General features: G+C 46.0%; 1 protein-coding gene across 7 annotated transcripts in view; it reads left to right on the top strand.

Moving 5' to 3' along the window:
- The window catches only part of CEP112 (centrosomal protein 112), a 461,470-nt gene that overhangs the window by 399,147 nt on the left and 44,492 nt on the right, over positions 1-17,831 (top strand). For 6 of the 7 annotated variants that reach the window (XM_059380609.1, XM_059380606.1, XM_059380608.1 and 3 more), the window contains 3 exons: positions 4,312-4,413; positions 8,321-8,385; positions 9,205-9,668. In XM_059380609.1, coding sequence (XP_059236592.1) covers positions 4,312-4,413; positions 8,321-8,385; positions 9,205-9,208 — 171 coding nt within the window. In that variant the 3' untranslated portion in view covers positions 9,209-9,668. Of the gene's footprint in view, positions 1-4,311; positions 4,414-8,320; positions 8,386-9,204; positions 9,669-17,831 lie in introns of those variants that run through there. The other variant, XR_009400487.1, reaches the window with a different exon arrangement.

Below are 17,831 nucleotides of genomic sequence, written 5' to 3'. Positions count from 1 at the left end.
GCTTAGAGATGCCATCAGTAGAAGTCTGACTCAGTTCCTTCTTTCCTCTGCTGAGCCCCAAAATTCTCAGTTGGATTTTGTAAAGTCGTATCAGGCACAGTCATTTTCCCAAAATGCTTCACTCTTAACTCAGAAAACAATTCACAAATGACTGTGCAGGGACATGTGACATGGGAATCCCAGTGGGCACCAGTGGCCTCCCCTCTCCTCACCTCTTCAGAAGTGAATGCCATCTTGGCTCGTGGAAGCTTACAATAAAATACCCCGTGGCTGAGACACCGTCCCTAAGCTGCAGGCTTCCATCTTACTTGTTGTTTTGTTATACCACAGGAGGGGGACATGTTTCACATGGTTTTGACATGTCAACATGACTAGTTAAGAATGTTTTTTAATAAAAACACCACAAAATGTGCTTTCATTCTCCTCCTGTATTTTCAGTGCAATTGTAAGGTTTTCCAGGTTCGCTTTTTTCAACCATCACTTTGGGTTTTTGGTCTCCAGAGATCCCATTGGCTCGAATTAACTGCCAATTCTGTATGGTCAGTAGACTCTGGTTCATCCAAATTTGGCCGATCTCCCGGGCTTTAAGTTTTACTTGAGTGTAACACTGAACTCCGGTTATGGATGTTCTCTGTCTTCATGGTCCTTTTTAAAAATTAAGGGAAATACTGTCAGCGCTGTGCTTTTGAGGGAAAGGCGGACGATCTGTTGCCATGGCGCGGGGCACAGCTGTCTTTGGTCACGTGGGTGCTGTGTTATACCTACACTCTTCCCCCTCTGCGCCCAGGGGTCTTACTACATTACAGGAATGTCATGTCATCGTCATGACATCCTACGATTCCTAATTTTCCTTTGCTAAAGGAAAGAAGGTTGAAGGAAAGGGAGACGGGGAGGCTGATGTCTATTTGGCATGAGGTGGTTGAGGAACGTGGAAGAGAAGATAATCACACCCAGCGATTTTAGAGGACAGGGGGAGTGCTGAGGCAGGGTGAAAAAGAGCCAAAACTTTAGTCCTGAAAATGCCCTTCCAGGATTACTCAAGTGAGCATGGTCTTTGAATGCTTCTGCATTTAAAAAACTAATACCGCCCTCACTAGTATAATTGGACAGTGTATGCTAATGAAAATTTGAATATTCAAACCTAATAATAAGATAGATTTATATATAAGAACTTTCGTTTCCCGTAGTTAAAGGAATTGTACGTCCATCAAACCCTTTGCTCCAATCAGCTTGGCTTCCTCTGGCTCCTTGATCTGTTGTAAGGCCACATTCAGACCACAAGGGAAATGTGGGAAGGCAGGAAGATGAAGGGAGATTGGCGTGTTTGGCAGTTCATAGACTGATTAGTCTATAGATAAGTATTATCACCCCCTCAATATTCCCCCTCAAACACATCCCGGGTCAAAGGTGGGGATAGAAAAATAGTAGCAGGAGTCCAAAGTGATATGAAGGAATATAAGCTAATCATTTCCTTCCTCTTTCTCGTTTTGCCATGTGACGAACTTAGATACAGCCTTCACTGGCTGGACCTTAAAACTGTGCTTCTGTGGGGGATTTATGGAACCTCTAGTTTAGGGAAATAAGTGCATTGCATTTGTAGAGATTATTTTAAATTAGTCTTCAGTTAAAATTTTAAACCAATGGGAGAGTATGAGGAATGAATTATTATTGTCATTGTTGTTATTGTAGTCATCAAAAAAAAAAAAAAAAGCAAAGAACAGATGGACGTCTGGAAGGACAGTCATGCACCCGCCCCCTTCCTTGGCCTCTGTTCTACTGGGGAGAGCACCAGTGTGTAATGGATGAAAGTTCCTTAATCGGTTGTGTCTGTGGTGTCCTTTTCCTTTGGGGCTGGAAGAAACATCTCAATATTTGAAAAGGTTATTTGAGAAACAGCAGGGCATGTGGCTAAGAATGTGTGCTTGACAGTTGTTAGACTCCTTGAGTTCCCGTCATGACTCTCCCGCCTCTCTGTGTTTACCTCGCGGGGGTGTCAGAAGGATTCACACTTATTAAAGCACTTAGGATTGGATCCAGCACATCAGAAGCACTCCATAAATGTTTGCTGGTAGTAACATTATTGACCTTATAAATAGAGCAAAACAGATTAAAGTTTTCCATGACTTTATTAAAGTAACAGGATTCTGCTTGGTATAATGATTTTCAAATTCAGGATATGGGTTTAAAGATTCAGGGTAGTAATATTTTCCTGGTCGATAGTCTCATTCATAAGTGAGGTCACTTCAGATTTTCCAAGAGCTCATTTAAGTTTACTCAGATTCATTGAAATCATAAAAAGAAAGGAGTAATTGACAGGAAGTGGAAATGCCCAGGTCCTCATAAAAGGTTAGAAAATAGAGCCTACTGAATTGAAAAGTGATGCGACTGGGTGATCAAAGGGCAGGTTTGCTCACACACCGCTCTCTGCTATCTGTGGCCCAGCCCCCAGTAGGAGGAAGCCATCAGATATGAAAAGTGAAGCAGGGACAAGGGAGTCAAGAGAAACTATGAGAATTAACAGAAGCTAAGGGCTTGGCCTTCACCACCAAAGTACTTAAAACTGAGGGAAGACGGCCCCAAGAAAAGATGGAAATGGCACACACAATGTCCCAAGAAAAGTGGTCATCATTAGAACCAAAACATACCCCAGTGGAGTTCCTGAATCGAGGAAAAAGAAAATCACATGGGCATCCAAGCAGAGAAAGAAAGACACCTTCACTACAGCAAACAACCCAGCCACCTTCAGACTTCATAGGAACGCATGATGCCAGAGGACATTGCAAAGAAAGTCACCAAAGTCCTCAGGGAAAGGAAGTGGGGCTGCGCATTATTATACCCAGCTCAGTGGTCTTACAAATGTGCAGACAGTGGGAAGATACTCCAACCAAAAAAGGATACAAGACAGTCAGCACACACAAGTCCCTTTTGAAGGAGTAGTAGCTCAAAATTTCAGAGCCGATGTTGAACAATAGAAAAATCTAGTCAACATAGTAGCTTGATGACCCTCAGCAAATGTTGCCCTTAAAATCTGGTTTATAAAGCATATGTTTTGCTTTGCATGTGCCTTTCATTTTGATCTAGCTATTGAACTTGAGTCCAAGAAGAGAAGGTGGGAAAAATCAAATATTACATCATGGGGAGAGATCCTGTTTCATTATTTCTCTTTTTCCTTTTAGGTGTAAATCACAAGATTATAACATATGTCAAGAAACACTTTGCCAAAAATTGAAAAATCATATTCTAGAACATTTGCAGTGGGATTTTAGTGGATAATGAAATGAACTGTTAGAACACATTTCTTAATTCAGTTTAGTCTAAGAAAAGTTGGGAATTAAAGGCTGATCATTTTAAATTATCCTCAGTAAATCAATGCACAGACTTGTCTAACTGAGCTCAGTTGCACATATTTTCATAGTATGTTACCTTATTTTCAGATGTGTCCGATGAATCATTTATGGAATACTGTGCAATTCTGCTTTAATATTTGGTTAAGTTACATGCAATAGCTTTTTTTAATTCTGTTGCATCTCAGATTAGGAGGAAGAGAAATCAACAGGAGAAAGACACCAAGACACACACGCGCGCGCACACACACACACACACACACACACACACACACTCACACTCATGTACCTCTCCCTCCTGCACAGACGTAGCCCTTCAAAGACCTTTCTTCTGCCTTCCTCGCTTTTAGGGAGATGAATGTGTGAGCCACCAAACTCTGCTTTACCAGCCTAGGGATCCGTCAGTTAGCTGAGCCCAGGCTTGATTGCGTTCTGGAGGGAGAGGGAAGGCCAGGAGCCAAAGACCCTCATGATGGCAAGACCGTGGACTCTTGGAGGCACAGCTGCACAGATTCTTCTTTATTCCTGTTCTCATTGTCCTGTCTGTTCTCTCAGGCACCCACATACCTAGCCAGTTGGAGGGAGTGTCTTAATCAAAACAATAACATAGCATGAGTTGTCCTCAGATCACAGCACATCATGACCGTAAGCCACATCCTGATCAGGAAAAGGTCAGTGTAGTGTGATATCACGAGTGGTGAGGAGACAACAGGTGTTTTACTTATCACATGCTGAAAATTGTATTAAGAGGGATTTTCAAGGAATACAGGTGTTTCAGGCTCTGTCCCAGACTCGCAAGGGCAGACCGGTGCCTTTCCAGTTTGTAACTCTGTCTCCTGTTGTCTTTATTGGCCACATGCAGCAAACTTACATTTGTGATAAATAGATACTATTATTTACTATTTTAAATGTAAAACAATCATTTTTGTGGAAGAATTGGTAAGCTGTCATTTTTTTTTCACTTTAGATAACCTATATACGACAAGAATATGAAACCAAATTCAAAGGGTTGATGCCAGCGTCTCTAAGACAAGAACTGGAAGACACCATTTCCTCCCTGAAGTCTCAGGTAATTCCTAGAATCAAGGTGTTTCCTCAGGGTTCAGGTGGTGTGTATATACTGAAAACAGACTCACAAATAAGCTTAATTCTGAATTGATGCCAGAAATTAATGTAGTAACATACATAACATAAGGTACAACTGAGGATGAATTGGTTTTTGTTTGGGTTTTTTAAAAGATTTTATTTGTTGGAGAGAGTGAGCGAGCATGAGCTGGGGGAGGGGCAGACGGAGAAGCAGAACCCCACCCCCCGACCCCTGTATTGAGTAGGGACCCCGATGGGATGTGGGGCTCAATCCCAGGACCCTGGGATCATGACCAGAGCTGAAGGCAGACACTTAACCGACTGAGTCACCCAGGTGCCCCTGTTTGGATTTCTTTTTTTAAGTTTTTCTTACTAGTTTTGGAACTCATTGTCTCAATAAGACTTTCTTATGAGCTCCCGTGAAATTGAAGTGTTCAGTTATGGTTACTTTCCCTCATTTACAGCGCACATTCCCATACAGCTCCCCCTTGCTCCTCTTGGTACCAGGCCTCAAATGCCATCGCTTGGCACAGTGGGGGATTCCTGACTGTGCGAAAGGGCAGAGAAACAGAAACCATGGTTAAATTAGTATTTTTATTCTGGTGTGTTCTGTACGGTTGTTAGACACAACAAGATGCATTTTAAATCCCAAGCAGGATAATGACAGGGTATTCAAACAATTCAGTTAAATATTTCATGCCAAAATGTGTAGTTCTTGGTATAGGTTATGAAATACAGTGTGAGAGAGGCGATGGGTATAAATTTAGATGCTTAAAATTATTTCACAACTTCCAGCATCAGTTTTCTCCAGGTACTTCTAGAATCTGGTCTATTGCTAGTCTGATCTATTGGTCTGACATCTGATCTACTGCTAGTCTGTCTAACCTGGGAAAGAATCTACACATTCCCATTTCAAATGCACTTAGGAACCTAAAACGCACTTTTCCCCTAAAACAGTCATGTTCCCTTTATATGTCTAAGAATCCTCATATGACTGAGATGGATGAAAAATAATAGCTAGGACCCAGAGTAGCCAAAACCATCTTGAAAAAATAAGAATGAATTTGGAGGGCTCGTGCTTCCCAATTTCAAAAGTCACTACAAGGCTGTCGTAATCAAGACAGTGTGATATTGACAAAAGGATAGACACAGAGATCAATGAAACAGAACTGAGATTCAGGGGGAACCTTTCATAGATAGATAGATAGAGATAGAAAAATATAATAGATATATTAAAAATAAATATTTTAGATTTTTTTTTTTTTGGTCAGATGGTTTCCCAATGTTCCAAGACTGAGGGAAAATGGAAAGAAAAACACTGGGACGATCAGATAATTCAACAAGTGAGCACAAAACGGGTCACAGACCTAAATGCAAGAGCTAAAAAACTACAAAACTCTTTGAAGAAAACTCTAAGAAGTCTTCTTAGATCAAGGAGTGACTCTGCGCCTTAGGTTAGGTGGGAGTTATTTTTTTAGCTGTGACACCAAGAACACAAGCAGCAGAAGAAAAAAACAGATGAACTGAACGTTGCTAAAAGTTAAAACTTTATACTTCAAAAGACAACATTCAGAAACTGAAGAGACAAACCATGGCATAGGGGAAAATATTTGCAAATCATGTCTCTGTTAAGAAACTTTAAAAAAGGGGCACCTGGGTGGCTCAGTGGGTTAAAGCCTCTGCCTTCGGCTCAGGTCATGATCTCAGGGTCCTAGGACCGAGCCCCGCATCCGGCTCTCTGCTCAGCAGGGAGCCCGCTTCCCCCCCTCCTCTCTCTCTACCTGCCTCTCTGCCTACTTGTGATCTTTGTCTGTCAAATAAATAAATAAAATCTTAAAAAAAAGAAAGAAAGAAAGAAAGAAACTTTAAAAAAAAAAGGAAATCATACTTTTTTCTAGGAAAGCGGTCTTGGTTTTCTGTGCCAAGAACAGTGCCTGCCACATAGTAGGTGCTCAATAAATTGATTTATGAACCGGTAGGATTTGATGATATTCGCATACGCTCTTTAGAATGTGCAGGACAAAGTGCGGGCAGCCAATGTCGGCCGCCCCGTGTGTATTCCCCTCCATCCAAAGCCTCTTCTCTGAAGATGAAATGTTCATTCCATCATTTATCATTCCGTGGACTACGGTTGGCTCTGCTCCTGCCTCCGCTGCTGCCTATAATCCTAAGTACTGCAGGAAAGCATTAGCGCAGAAAGGGTTAAATCTCCCCCTTGCATCGTGGTTTACCCATTAACTTTGTGGGAGAGCTTCCGTGGGGTCAGCAGTGGAGGACCTGGCACCTTCAGAGGACTGGGTTTTTTTTAGAAGAAAAGAACTAAGAAAAGAAACGTGATAGCCACCTGCGGGGCTTCTGTTATCATTCACATCATTTCGCTGTAATAAAAGCCACTTCAGCCTCGGAAAACCGGATGTTGACCCAGAAAGAGAGGGCTGCCAGCTGCGTGAGGGCCTCAGCACTGGCAGCTGCGCAGGGGAGTCGCCGGCCGGCCGGGGAGTGTGCAGATTTAGTTTGAAAGCACAGGTGCCTGTATTTTCTGAAAATTGCTGGGATTCCGATTGCAAAGCAGGGTGGGGGAGGGAGGCCGAATCGGCGTGACCCTTGCATCTGTCAACATCATCGATCGTCCCGTGGGTCATTTGAGCAGTGGGCTGGAGTGAAAACCGGGGTGGTATCATAAGTAAGCGAAACCGACGGGGACCCCTTGGATATGGACCCACATCCTCTCGCGCAAGCACGTTCGCTGTTCTGCCGGCTGTGTTCTCTTGCCTAACTAGGCTTCAGAATCCACCGTTGCCATGGTTTCCGTTCAGAAGTGGCAAAGGTAAACAATTCTGAAATGATGGGATGCCGCTGACTGGATTACATGGAGCCAGAGTAGAAGTTACCCCCAAACCGCTTCTATTTGCTTGTGTAAGGTGCTTTTGAAGTCATACCCAATACAGGGATCTTTAATACTATATAGAAATGTATGCTTCCCAAAACACCACACTGTGCAGATCTGATTCACGAGAATGTGCTATGCGGCTTCTACTGGGCTTATCACGGCCTCCTCCTAACCTTGGGAAGCAGCTGCCATCGGTCCCATTTCCCAGATGAGGCATCAAGAGCTCAAGTAACTTCCCTAGAGCCTTCAATGCCAAGCCAGGACTTGAATCCAAGCTGGCCCGACTCTGGCTTGGGCTCTTTCCACTACCAGCATCGCCTCTCCAACCTCAGGGACGCCCCAGGACGGACTGAGGTTTCCAGAAGACAGTACTTTGCTTTCTCCTCCGTCTTTCTTTCGTCACATGCTGGCGAACACCAGCGTCCCACCCAGCCCCCTGAAAGAAGCTGGGGACACAGAGATGAAGAAACATCCTCCTTGTTCCAGAAGAGCTCTCCAGTGATTTGAAAACAAATAACCCCAAGGCAGTTCAAGAAGTACTAATAATGGAGCGCAGGAGTAGGAGGCCAGAGGAGGGGCCCTGACTTTGCCTAGGAGGCGGGGAGCGGTTGGGGAGGCGTCCAGGAAGTCAGTAGGAGAGGTGACAGTGGAGGATAAACGGAAGATGGTTAGCCAGGCATTCCAAAGAGAGAAAATGGCCCATGCCAAAGGGCAAAGGAGCCGGGAGGACATGGTGTACAAAGTGGTGATGGTGGGGAGGATGAGATGGGGCCCCCGGGACGGGCTGGGGCCAGACCAAGATGGCCCCACAGTAAGGAGATCCGATGGATTCTCTAGGCTCGGATGGATTTTCAAGAAGGATGCTGTGTGAGCAAAGGTGACAAGTACAACACTGACATTCAACGAATCCTCTGCCTGTTATCTAGGGAGCCACGTTATTTACACCCCAATGCCCTTTCAGCCACATTCTCCTCTGCTCATACACGGTGTCTTTCTCTAGGTTAACTTTCTGCAGAAGAGAGCATCCGTCCTTCAAGAAGAGCTGACGACATACCAAGGCAGAAGGTACAGCCCCACTCTCCTAAGGCCTTCTGATTAGTTTCTGTTGCTGGCGCCTGTGAGTCTCCTGGGTTGACAGTAGGGTTTTTATTACAATCCTTACACATAGTATCAATTTTGGGGAAAAAATACTGATTTTGTAAATTAAATAGCCCATCTTGGAAGAGCCACCCACCTCTCATAATCACTGTGCTTAGCACGATCAGAGCAGAATGAGAGGACGCGCAGGTGCCTGACAAGTCTGGGCCTCCCCTGCACAGTCCCGACAAGACATTGTCTTGAAGCCCAGTTGCAGGGTTAAGGAGACCGTCTTTTAAGATAGCGAGGTGATGCAATCCGCAGCCTGGTAGCCCACATCTTCAAAGGCCCGTATCCCCTGGAGGTTTGGCGCTGCTTACAGATGTTCTCCAGCCCAAAATAGATAAACGGCTTGGTGGTGTGGCAACACCGTGACTTTAGTACCCTCAGCGTGTGCTTCGCAGGCTGCCTTTTTAGTCCAGGGTTCCCAGAGAGAGACATCACGGACATAGATTACATTAACCTGCTCTAAGTCAGTCAGACAACCTCCCTTTTCGTGCAGTGAAAGGCCAAAGCACTTATTTGGCATTGGATTAGAAGTTAAGACCTTGTGAATCATTCACCTTTCAAAAGATTCTGTTGCCTGGTACAGATGGGCTCAGATCCTTTCTGGGCATAAATGATGAAATTTTGATATCAAATACCTTTTTCACTGCTATCCAGCCCCTCCCGAGTTAGGACCTCGTTTATCGTTGACATGCCCATTAGACCTGGAGAAAATCGTTAACGGAGTCTTTTGATTTTCAGGTAACCGCAGGAAGGCTTACCTGTGTAGCTCAGGGCGAGGGCAGTGGACGTCACTGTCCAGGCCACACTGTGGATTTCTTCCAGCAGGTTTGAAGACTTGGATACTGTAAACTGTGAGATCAATGGCATTTTTTAATACTTAAATGTAATTAAGATCATAAACACATGCATCACTCATATGCTTTGGGGTGGTTTTATTTGTGTCTGCCTAAGTTATTATTTTTTTAACATTCCTTTATTTCACATTTCCATATTCGCGTGCGTTTGAGCGTGTGCTGAGAATTGCGTATATTGAGGAAAGAAATGATTTCTCGTAATATGCCCTGTTGATGCTTTTGTATAGAATTTTACCGGTTCCATATGATCAAAATCACGTTTGTAGTATCGTATCACAGTTTTTAACATGCTTATGTCGTTCTCATGTTCATGTTCATATATTATTAAAACATTATATTTTGTACTTATCAATTTTATTTCTACTTTTTATTGCACCTCATTTGCCAAAATAAACATGACCCGTACCTGGTATTTTTCCCTAAAAAGTCCTGACTATCTCAAACTGCACTTTGGGGGAAAATACCTTGTGTCCCATCGGAGATCACATCCATTCATTTATTTAGAATAAAAATCGCTGGGTCCTCGGATAGTAGTTTAAGGAGTTGTCGCATTGGCGTCGTCTGACCCTGGGACATCAGAGTGGTGTAAGAATTTTATGTAGTAGCCATGGTTTTATTTCTGCTTTCTCTTTTTATGGTGGTGGTTTTCGTTTTCCTATTAATTGGTGCTCTTTAAGAAAACCTAAAAGCATAGGGGTGTGTCCCAAGGACACGCAAGCCAGTGGCAGGTGGTGGCAGATGAGCTGTGATTGGTCCCGTTTTCCTCTGCGGATATGGTGGTGTTCCCGTGATTGGAAATTTGTCTCCACCCAACTGGCCAATCAGCACATTGACTCTAATTGGTCATTGCTGATTGGTGTGTGTCCTATGCTGAATGGTCAGCCGCGTTTGCCGAGGCAATTTTGCACTGCAGTGGGTGGACGCTCGGTCTTCTCTCGGCGGTCGTGGTGTGCGCCGTGGGCCCTCGGAGAAGCTCGGAAAAGCCGGACGGCGGGCAGGGCCGTGACCATCGTGTTCTCTGTAACAGGACAGGGCAGAGCGTTTCTGTGTGCTTTTTCAAAACTCGTGCATGTCCCCACGCCCATCTTTGCTGTTTGCCGTCCAAGGATTAGCCTCCCTTCCCTGCAGTGTAACTGGGACCAGACATGGCAAGGAAGTACCAGGTTTTACGCCACTTCCAAAGCCAGGCCAGGGGCGGCATAGACGCGGCCGTCGGTGCAAACCCTTGCCTCCCCACTCCAGATGACCTCTGCCTGGTGACGTCTGTCCCGACACCTCCTGTGGGATAGAGGCGCCTGTCCTTCGAAAGCTCGGGCCTTCCTTGCCTTTATGACACATTATAGCACCGGCTTGAAGAAAGCAAAATTGAAGCAGATGCTTTTAAAACCACCTACCCAATGAGGACAGTGGGTACTCAGGCTGTGATGTAGCGCCCCAACGGGAAAGATTAAGGCTACACGATTAATTTGTAAGTGCGTCTCTACAGACGGTGAAAAACAGGTTGAAGCTCAACAGATTTCGTGAGTAAGGTGATTAGCTGCCCGAAGTGAAAATACTTGGTGAATTGTATTGTCTGCTGGAATTGGAACTCCCACTCAAGAATATTTGTTTTCCATGAGTAAATATCAGTAGGTGTTTTGGAAAGTTGCCTGCTATTCTTTCTTTTCCTTATTTCAAGGGTTATGAAATCACAAACACTGGTGAACCTTTGACATTCCCCAGATCCTGTTTCCCTTCTGGTGCTTGTCGCATGAGTCTGGGAGTAAGCGCGCTGAAACTTTAGGGCCGTTTGGTTGCGTGTGATAGGACTGGGCGGCCGACACTCGTGTTTTGGGGAATGTCCTCTGATAAAAGAAGGGAAAGAAAAATTGCCTTTGGCACCTTTAAAAGCCTTCCTGAACAGAGCCCCGGGCATATCAATGGCTACTGGGAGGACACGCAAGTGCTCAGGAAATGAATTATAAACATTGTGCCTTATTATAAAATCATCTAAGATTTCATCCCTGCTTTTATCTGGTGGAAGATCGATTGTTCAGCCCAAGTACCTCGTCCAGTTCCATGTCAAGTCGTCGTTCTTGGCTCCTGCACCTGAGTCACCCACCTGTGCGTGCGACCGTCCGTGGCGGGGGGGGGGGGGGGGGGGGGGGGGGGGGGGGGGGGATGCCGGGGGCGCGGGTGGGGGGGGGGGGGGGGGGGGGGGGGGGGGTGATAAGGCGTTGGGAGCGACCCGTAGGGAGGAAAGCCGTGGGTGCGCATGTTTACCCAGCCGTGGGGTCGAGCGCGGGAGAAGGTTAACGCGCAGGCCAGGCGTCCCTCCTCTGCCCGTGTCACGGTTTTGTTGGAGTCCTACCACTTCTGCGTCACCAAGGCGCGAGCCCTTTCAGGGGTCTGACCCCTGATGTTGCAACCTCCCCACTCAACAATCAACTCCTCAGAGGGCAGCCATCCGGCGGCACCATGGAGCAAAAAGGTCCGAGGAGGGGGTGGGGGTCGGGGACAGAGAATGGGTCGACTGGCTTCGCAGTTTGTACAAAAGAATCGGCTGTGACTCGAGGGAAATTGCTGGATTCAGGCGTTATCCTGTAATGTCACCTAGTAACCGTGGATTCCTCAGAAGCGGGCATATGCCCGTCGTCATGCGCAACCTCATTAAAGGCGTCTGCAGAGAAAGTGCAGACGAGAGAAACTATGAGTTTGAATTAACAATTAACAGCCCTCTTACTGAAGTGCATCCCCGACCACGGAAGGCAGTGGTGGTTTAGCTTTCGTTCTGAGAGTAAAAAGCAAAGGTAAAACATCAAACGTGGTTGGAGAAAAGTTTCAGAACACAAGGTCATTTGAATTCATAGTTTCCTTAAAAGAGCAGTCTCTTCGGAGCTTTCATATTTTGTTCAGAAAGGTCGTCTCTTTTAAGCCTTGTCATTAAAGACAGTTTGCTCTTTAAAGTGAATTATCAAAGTGTGTAGAAATTGCAAGTTACTGAAACTAAAATGCATGATCAATTTTAAGTCTGCTAACTAAAGCTTACTTAAAATTGGATGTGCTTTTGTCCCAGCGGCCCCTTTGATAAGACCAAAAAAAAAAAAAAAAAAAAAAAGATACATAGTTGGTCATTTCAAAGTAGGAGAAGAAGATAATTAGGTAAAACCTTTTTTCACCGGTTGAAGTGCTTCTTGGACTTGGAGGCTTGATTGGGAAACTGCGGCATAGGCTGGAATGGTAAAAATCAAATAGCCCAGATTTTGACCTGAATTAACATTCTTCCCTGTACTGTTTTAAGAACTGAGTCAAACTTCAGACCCTCTTGTTTACCTCACATGGAGAAAGAGAGCTGGAATTTGTAACATAAGACTAAAGGAATTTCAAAATCTGGATCCTTCACCAACATCTAGGTCAGTCGAAAATTCATTCTTCCGGAGATTTCAGTTTTAAGCAAGGATTTCCACCAGGCGTATGTTTAAAGCCCAAGATGTTGCTTCAGATTCTGCTGTATTTAGAAGCAAGCTTAGTCTAGACGTCAGGCTAATCAACACCCTTATATCCTCTTTGGGAGTCTCCCGTTTGAGAGAGGTCTCCTGGAAAGCAGCTAGCTGGACACAAAGGCTTGATCATCGAGCAGAAAGACAGGGAAGGCTACCCAAGGAGAAGCCCTATATGTTTAATTAGCTGAAACGTGCTTGCGTAAGTGAAACCTTGTCGGCCATACCCCTTTACTGCCTCTAGAAAAGAAACGTCATTCACAGGTGGAGTCTACCAGTTAGCTTGGTTTCCCCAGGTAATTCCTTTTTACCTCTCTGGGCCTCCCTTTGGTCATCTGTAACACGGTCAGTATTTCCCAAACTCTACCATTTCAAGCTCTACTTCAGCCTTCCTCCCACTAGCATTCTCTCAAGCCCTGTTCTGTATGACTTGTCTTCATATCTTCAGGCGGCATATTTAGGAACTGTGGCATGCTAGATCCCCCTTTTAAGGGCTCCCCTTCGTGTCACTCCCTCCCTCACCCAGCCATCCGTGCCACACATGCTGAGTGCCTGCTGTGTGCTGGACAGCACAGTAACCGCCTCCAAAGCTAGTAGCCTCACTATGATTTATCATCTCCCCCGGTGCAGAGGGCTGACCAGGCTCAGCCTGGCTCTTCTCGCTTGGGCCTCAAGCAGGTGCAGTGACTGTGATCACTCGTTCCCAGGGCGGCTGTCAGGAGCCCTCAAGGGCAAGTCAAAGGTGACTTTCTGGTGACGAGAGTCACCAGAAAGAGGTCACCAGAAACCTAACATAGTAAGCCCAGGGAGGGCACAGCATCCCTTCTACTGAACTTCATCTAAGACAGAGCCCACCCAGAGTCAAGGGTAGAGGACACAGAGCCCAGCAGTGTCCAAGCTCCTGTGGCCATCTCCATCTGCCACACCTGTCTTTCACCTGAACTCTCCTTAAACCAGGTGATCCACATAGCAGACATATTTTCTTGCCTGGCATACTGGGAAGCACTGACTAGGGACCAAGTCCAGGTGATTGCTAAAAAGGCTCTTCCCTTGCAACGTTCTGCTTGGTAGTCTCTGCCATATTTCTATGATGGCAGGTTAAATGGGATTTGGAAATACCGCTTGGGAAGCCCCGAGTTACGAGTATTCACTAAGACTGTGTCTTCCTCTGTGATTCTTTCAAAAGATGGTAGCAACCACAGGCCAGTGTTTCCTCGACTCTTTTCTGTTTGGGACTTGGTGTGTATTGTTTACTGTAATTATCTTAGCAAGCGTATTATTGTAAAGGTCCACCAAAACACATACCCTGTGCTTAGCGTGGTTTTGCCTTCTTTCGTGGAAATATCAGGCTCATGGAAGGGTGTGGTCTTGATGAGCCTGTGAGGGAAAATCCCCTGAACCACAGAGCACTCAGAAGCTACTCAGCTAATCATGCAGATAAACAAGTGAAGCAGTCTCCTAATTGCCCCGTTAGCTTCCTGGCCACTGCTGAGTTATCTCTGTTCATGCCCCTGAGCCCAGCTCCGGGATCTCACCAGCCTGAGCCTGAACCTGGGTGGGGGAGGTGAACCAGGAACTGAAGCCCCGAGACCACTCCTCCGCCTTCTAACTCCCAGTCTCCCTGAGTGCCAAGGCTGACGGATTGATCAGGCCTGGTGATCAGCGTGTGTCTAGAAAACATCAGAAGCCTTGGTCGCCAGGAGTTCAGCTCTGTTCCACCAGCAGAGCCTGACAGTCTAAGCGGGGAGAGGAAACAAGAAAAGACATCGTCTCCCCAGGAAAGAGGAAATATTTTCCTAACAGGGTGGTAGTAAGTCCTGAGAATCTTGCACTTGTTGCAGAAATACCTTGACAATCGGCTGAGGTTTCTCCAAAGCCGGTTTGCGTTCTCCACGCTGGCTCCGCGCAGGCTTGACAGATGCTGTCATTTACCTGACATCGACCATGATGTTGCTTTTCAAGTTCTCCGCAAACTCTGACGTGCTGTCCGGCTCCCCCATGTACATTTTGTGTTTCCCAGCTACCGCGGTGTCACAATCCTGTGTAAATTCCTTTTCAGAACTGATCATTTGGCCCCTTACTTATCACTGTGTTTGTAATAAAAATATTTATCCAAGCAGGGCGCAGCAGTTACGGCGTGAAGCCTCGGCGGGATGGCCTCATCGTGTCTCCACCTGCTCCCTCCCAGAGTTAAGGATCTGGTAGCCGTTTTCTGCCTAGAGTGATATTTCTTACAGTGCTAGGGAACCTTTCTCTGACTGAGTTCCCACTTGTGTTATCTGATTTTCTCCTTTGGTATTTTTATTTATGCACTTGGGCATGTGAGCTTGGAATCTGCTAGAATACAAATTGGGTGGATTAAAGGAATTTTTTTTTCTTTCAAAATCATTTCTGCAATCTCATTTGGAGTGTGTGTGTGTGTGTGTGTGTTGAATTTTTCCTATTAGGCTAATTTTTTCCTATTAGACAGCAAACCCAAGTAGAGCACCTGCCCTTGGCCCCTATCAGGTACTTTCCTTAAGACTGTCTAATGGTCACTGTCTCTGCCTTTTTATCAGTAAAGGAGAAAGATTAACTGGCTTCCTCTCTGTCTCACATTATAATTGTTCTCTCTGTGGTATCACCTCTACCATATTTTTACCTCATGCAAGCGGTAAACTGAGCTCAGCTCTTCAAAACTTGGATACATTTACTCCCAGATTAAATACCCGACAGACCTTTGCTGAGTGCCTGGTGTGTCCCAGGGACTGAGCCTAGCAGATGAGACGCACACAGATGAATGAGACCTGCTCCTTGCCTGCAAAGAGTTTGTAATCCGTCTGCAAAGATAAGACATATATAGGGAAGAAAAAAAAAAAGATAAGACAGAGCAGATCTTCCTATAAGAGAAATGCCAAATATTCTGGGAATTCGAAGGAAGTGGTAACATTTTGAAATCGTCTCATAGGAGGAGGTGACATTTAGTCTGGACGTTGGAGTAAGAGTGAGATTTCAATCGGTAGAAACGTGGGATGGGCCCTCCAGCTGGAATGCTGAGCCGGGAGAGTCCTTCACGACCTCTGCATCACCCACGCCAGGAGGAAGGGAGTACGGGAGTACTTAAAAGGTGTGTTGGAGACAGGTCGTGGAAACCAAAGGGAACTTACCGACCACCTTAAGTGCCGAGCGGGCCTCTTAGCACATGTGGCGGAGGGCTTTGGGGTCACGGGGATCTGGAGCTAGGCAAGTCGCTCAGTCTCTGAGCCTCGGATCCCTTATCTCAGAAGGTGGAGGAAATAGTAGAATGCAGTTGCGAAGACTGAATGAGATCATGCATTTTCAAAGTCTAACATGCGGTGAACATGCAGTAAGTGAAGGCCCTTTTTATTTTCTGACCGTTCTCAATGATTTCACGAGCTCAGTGCAATCCATGCTTAGCTCGGGATGCCAGAGCAAAGACAGGTTTGGAGGTTTGCCCAAGGCCCAGCTTCGAATACGTGGTGGAAGCAGAGGTTGGAGCTCATGGCCCTGTAATTCGTCCCTCGCTCCTCCTGCTGTACTGCATCGCCTCCACGGGGGGGGGGAGGGGAGGTTTGGACTCTATGTTAAAGAAAACGAGGGAGCAATTAAACTGCTTTGAGCAGGGCAGTGACACCATGAGAAACTGCCGCATGAGCATTTCTCCTACAGCAGCACAAGGCGGCATGGTCGGAGGCTGGAGGCAGAGAAGGAGACAGGAAATGGACAGGAAATGTATGCAGGAGTCCCATAAGTGCTAGCAAATCCCCAGGGAGAGGAACACCTCTCCCTCTCTCTGTCTCTGTCTCTCTCTCAACAGAATGTAGGTCAAAGTTTTGGTGGTGACCGTGGCACCCGAATGAATGAGATGCTTGTGAAGGAGAAAGAAACTTAGGGTCAAGTCTCACAGCCTAAAAAGATGCAGGGTGCAGATCTGGGAGTGGGGGTGATGAGTTTGGTTTAGACACGCTGCACTTCGTCAGGTAACTGGAAGCCTGGGCCAGGGCCCCGAGATTCATCAATCAGGACCCTGTGGGTGAGAGCTGGGGTGGAGAAGTTGATGGTTTCACCGAGAAGGGGAGCGGTCTGGGGGAACCAGGAGAGGAGAGGGAGCAGGGACTGGAGGGAACCAAGAGGGAGCACACAGTTCCATTGGCCATTGAAGAAACGAGTTGGAAAGAAGTAGGGATAAGGAGAGGGACGGAGGCAGGATGAGGAGTGTGCCTTGGAGGACTGAGCAAACCCGAGGTTGGCCATGGAGGAGACAGCAGGCAGGACGGTGAGTTAGCGGGGCCTCGTACATTCCTCAAGAGTCCAAGCTGAAGGGCACAGTGCCTCCCAGACATGGACAACCGTGAGGTGCGTGGTGGACAGTCAGATACAGAGTTCTGTGGGCTCCTTAGGGGTTGGAGGCAGGGTTTCCTCCTCTGATCCCAGATAACAGCTCGCAGTTGGCAAAGGTTCCACTGGACGGCAACCCCACAAAGGCCCCAGAGCGGGCGCCAGCCGCCCCTGTGAGTGGCTATCCTGGCTGATCTGGGAAGGTTAGGGAAGTGTTTGCGAAAGTTGAGTTCTTCTCTCATCCTAAGGTCTTCATCCCTTTGTCCATTTTGTCAAGTCACTACATGACGTTAGCTGGATTGTCCTCGAGGGACATTGCTCTACATTCAAATCTTTTTATTTCTGATCCTTACTCATACAAACTTACTGTTGGTTTTCAGGCATTTTTATTTTTACAGCAACTACAAAAAGTCACCTTGAACTTGATATTTTGGTAGAATTTAATCTAGAGTTAGTATATTGATCACAAAATTACCCTTTTTAAGGTCCCGTCCTCCCCAATCCCAAACAATAGTGAATACATTTTGAGGGTAAAGAAGGCTGCATTAAAAATTGAGCCATGTAAGGGATAGTACAGGGGCTTTAATATGGAAAGACCAGGAGATGAAAACACTTTTTTAAAAGGAAAATTAAACTCGTTAATTTTCTGGAAATACAAGTGACAATTTCTTAGTACCTAAAAGCATTTTGATGT

This window comes from Mustela nigripes, chromosome 16, assembly GCF_022355385.1.
Source record: "Mustela nigripes isolate SB6536 chromosome 16, MUSNIG.SB6536, whole genome shotgun sequence".
Classification (NCBI taxonomy): domain Eukaryota; kingdom Metazoa; phylum Chordata; class Mammalia; order Carnivora; family Mustelidae; genus Mustela; species Mustela nigripes.
This window is presented reverse-complemented; position numbering and strand designations above follow the sequence as displayed.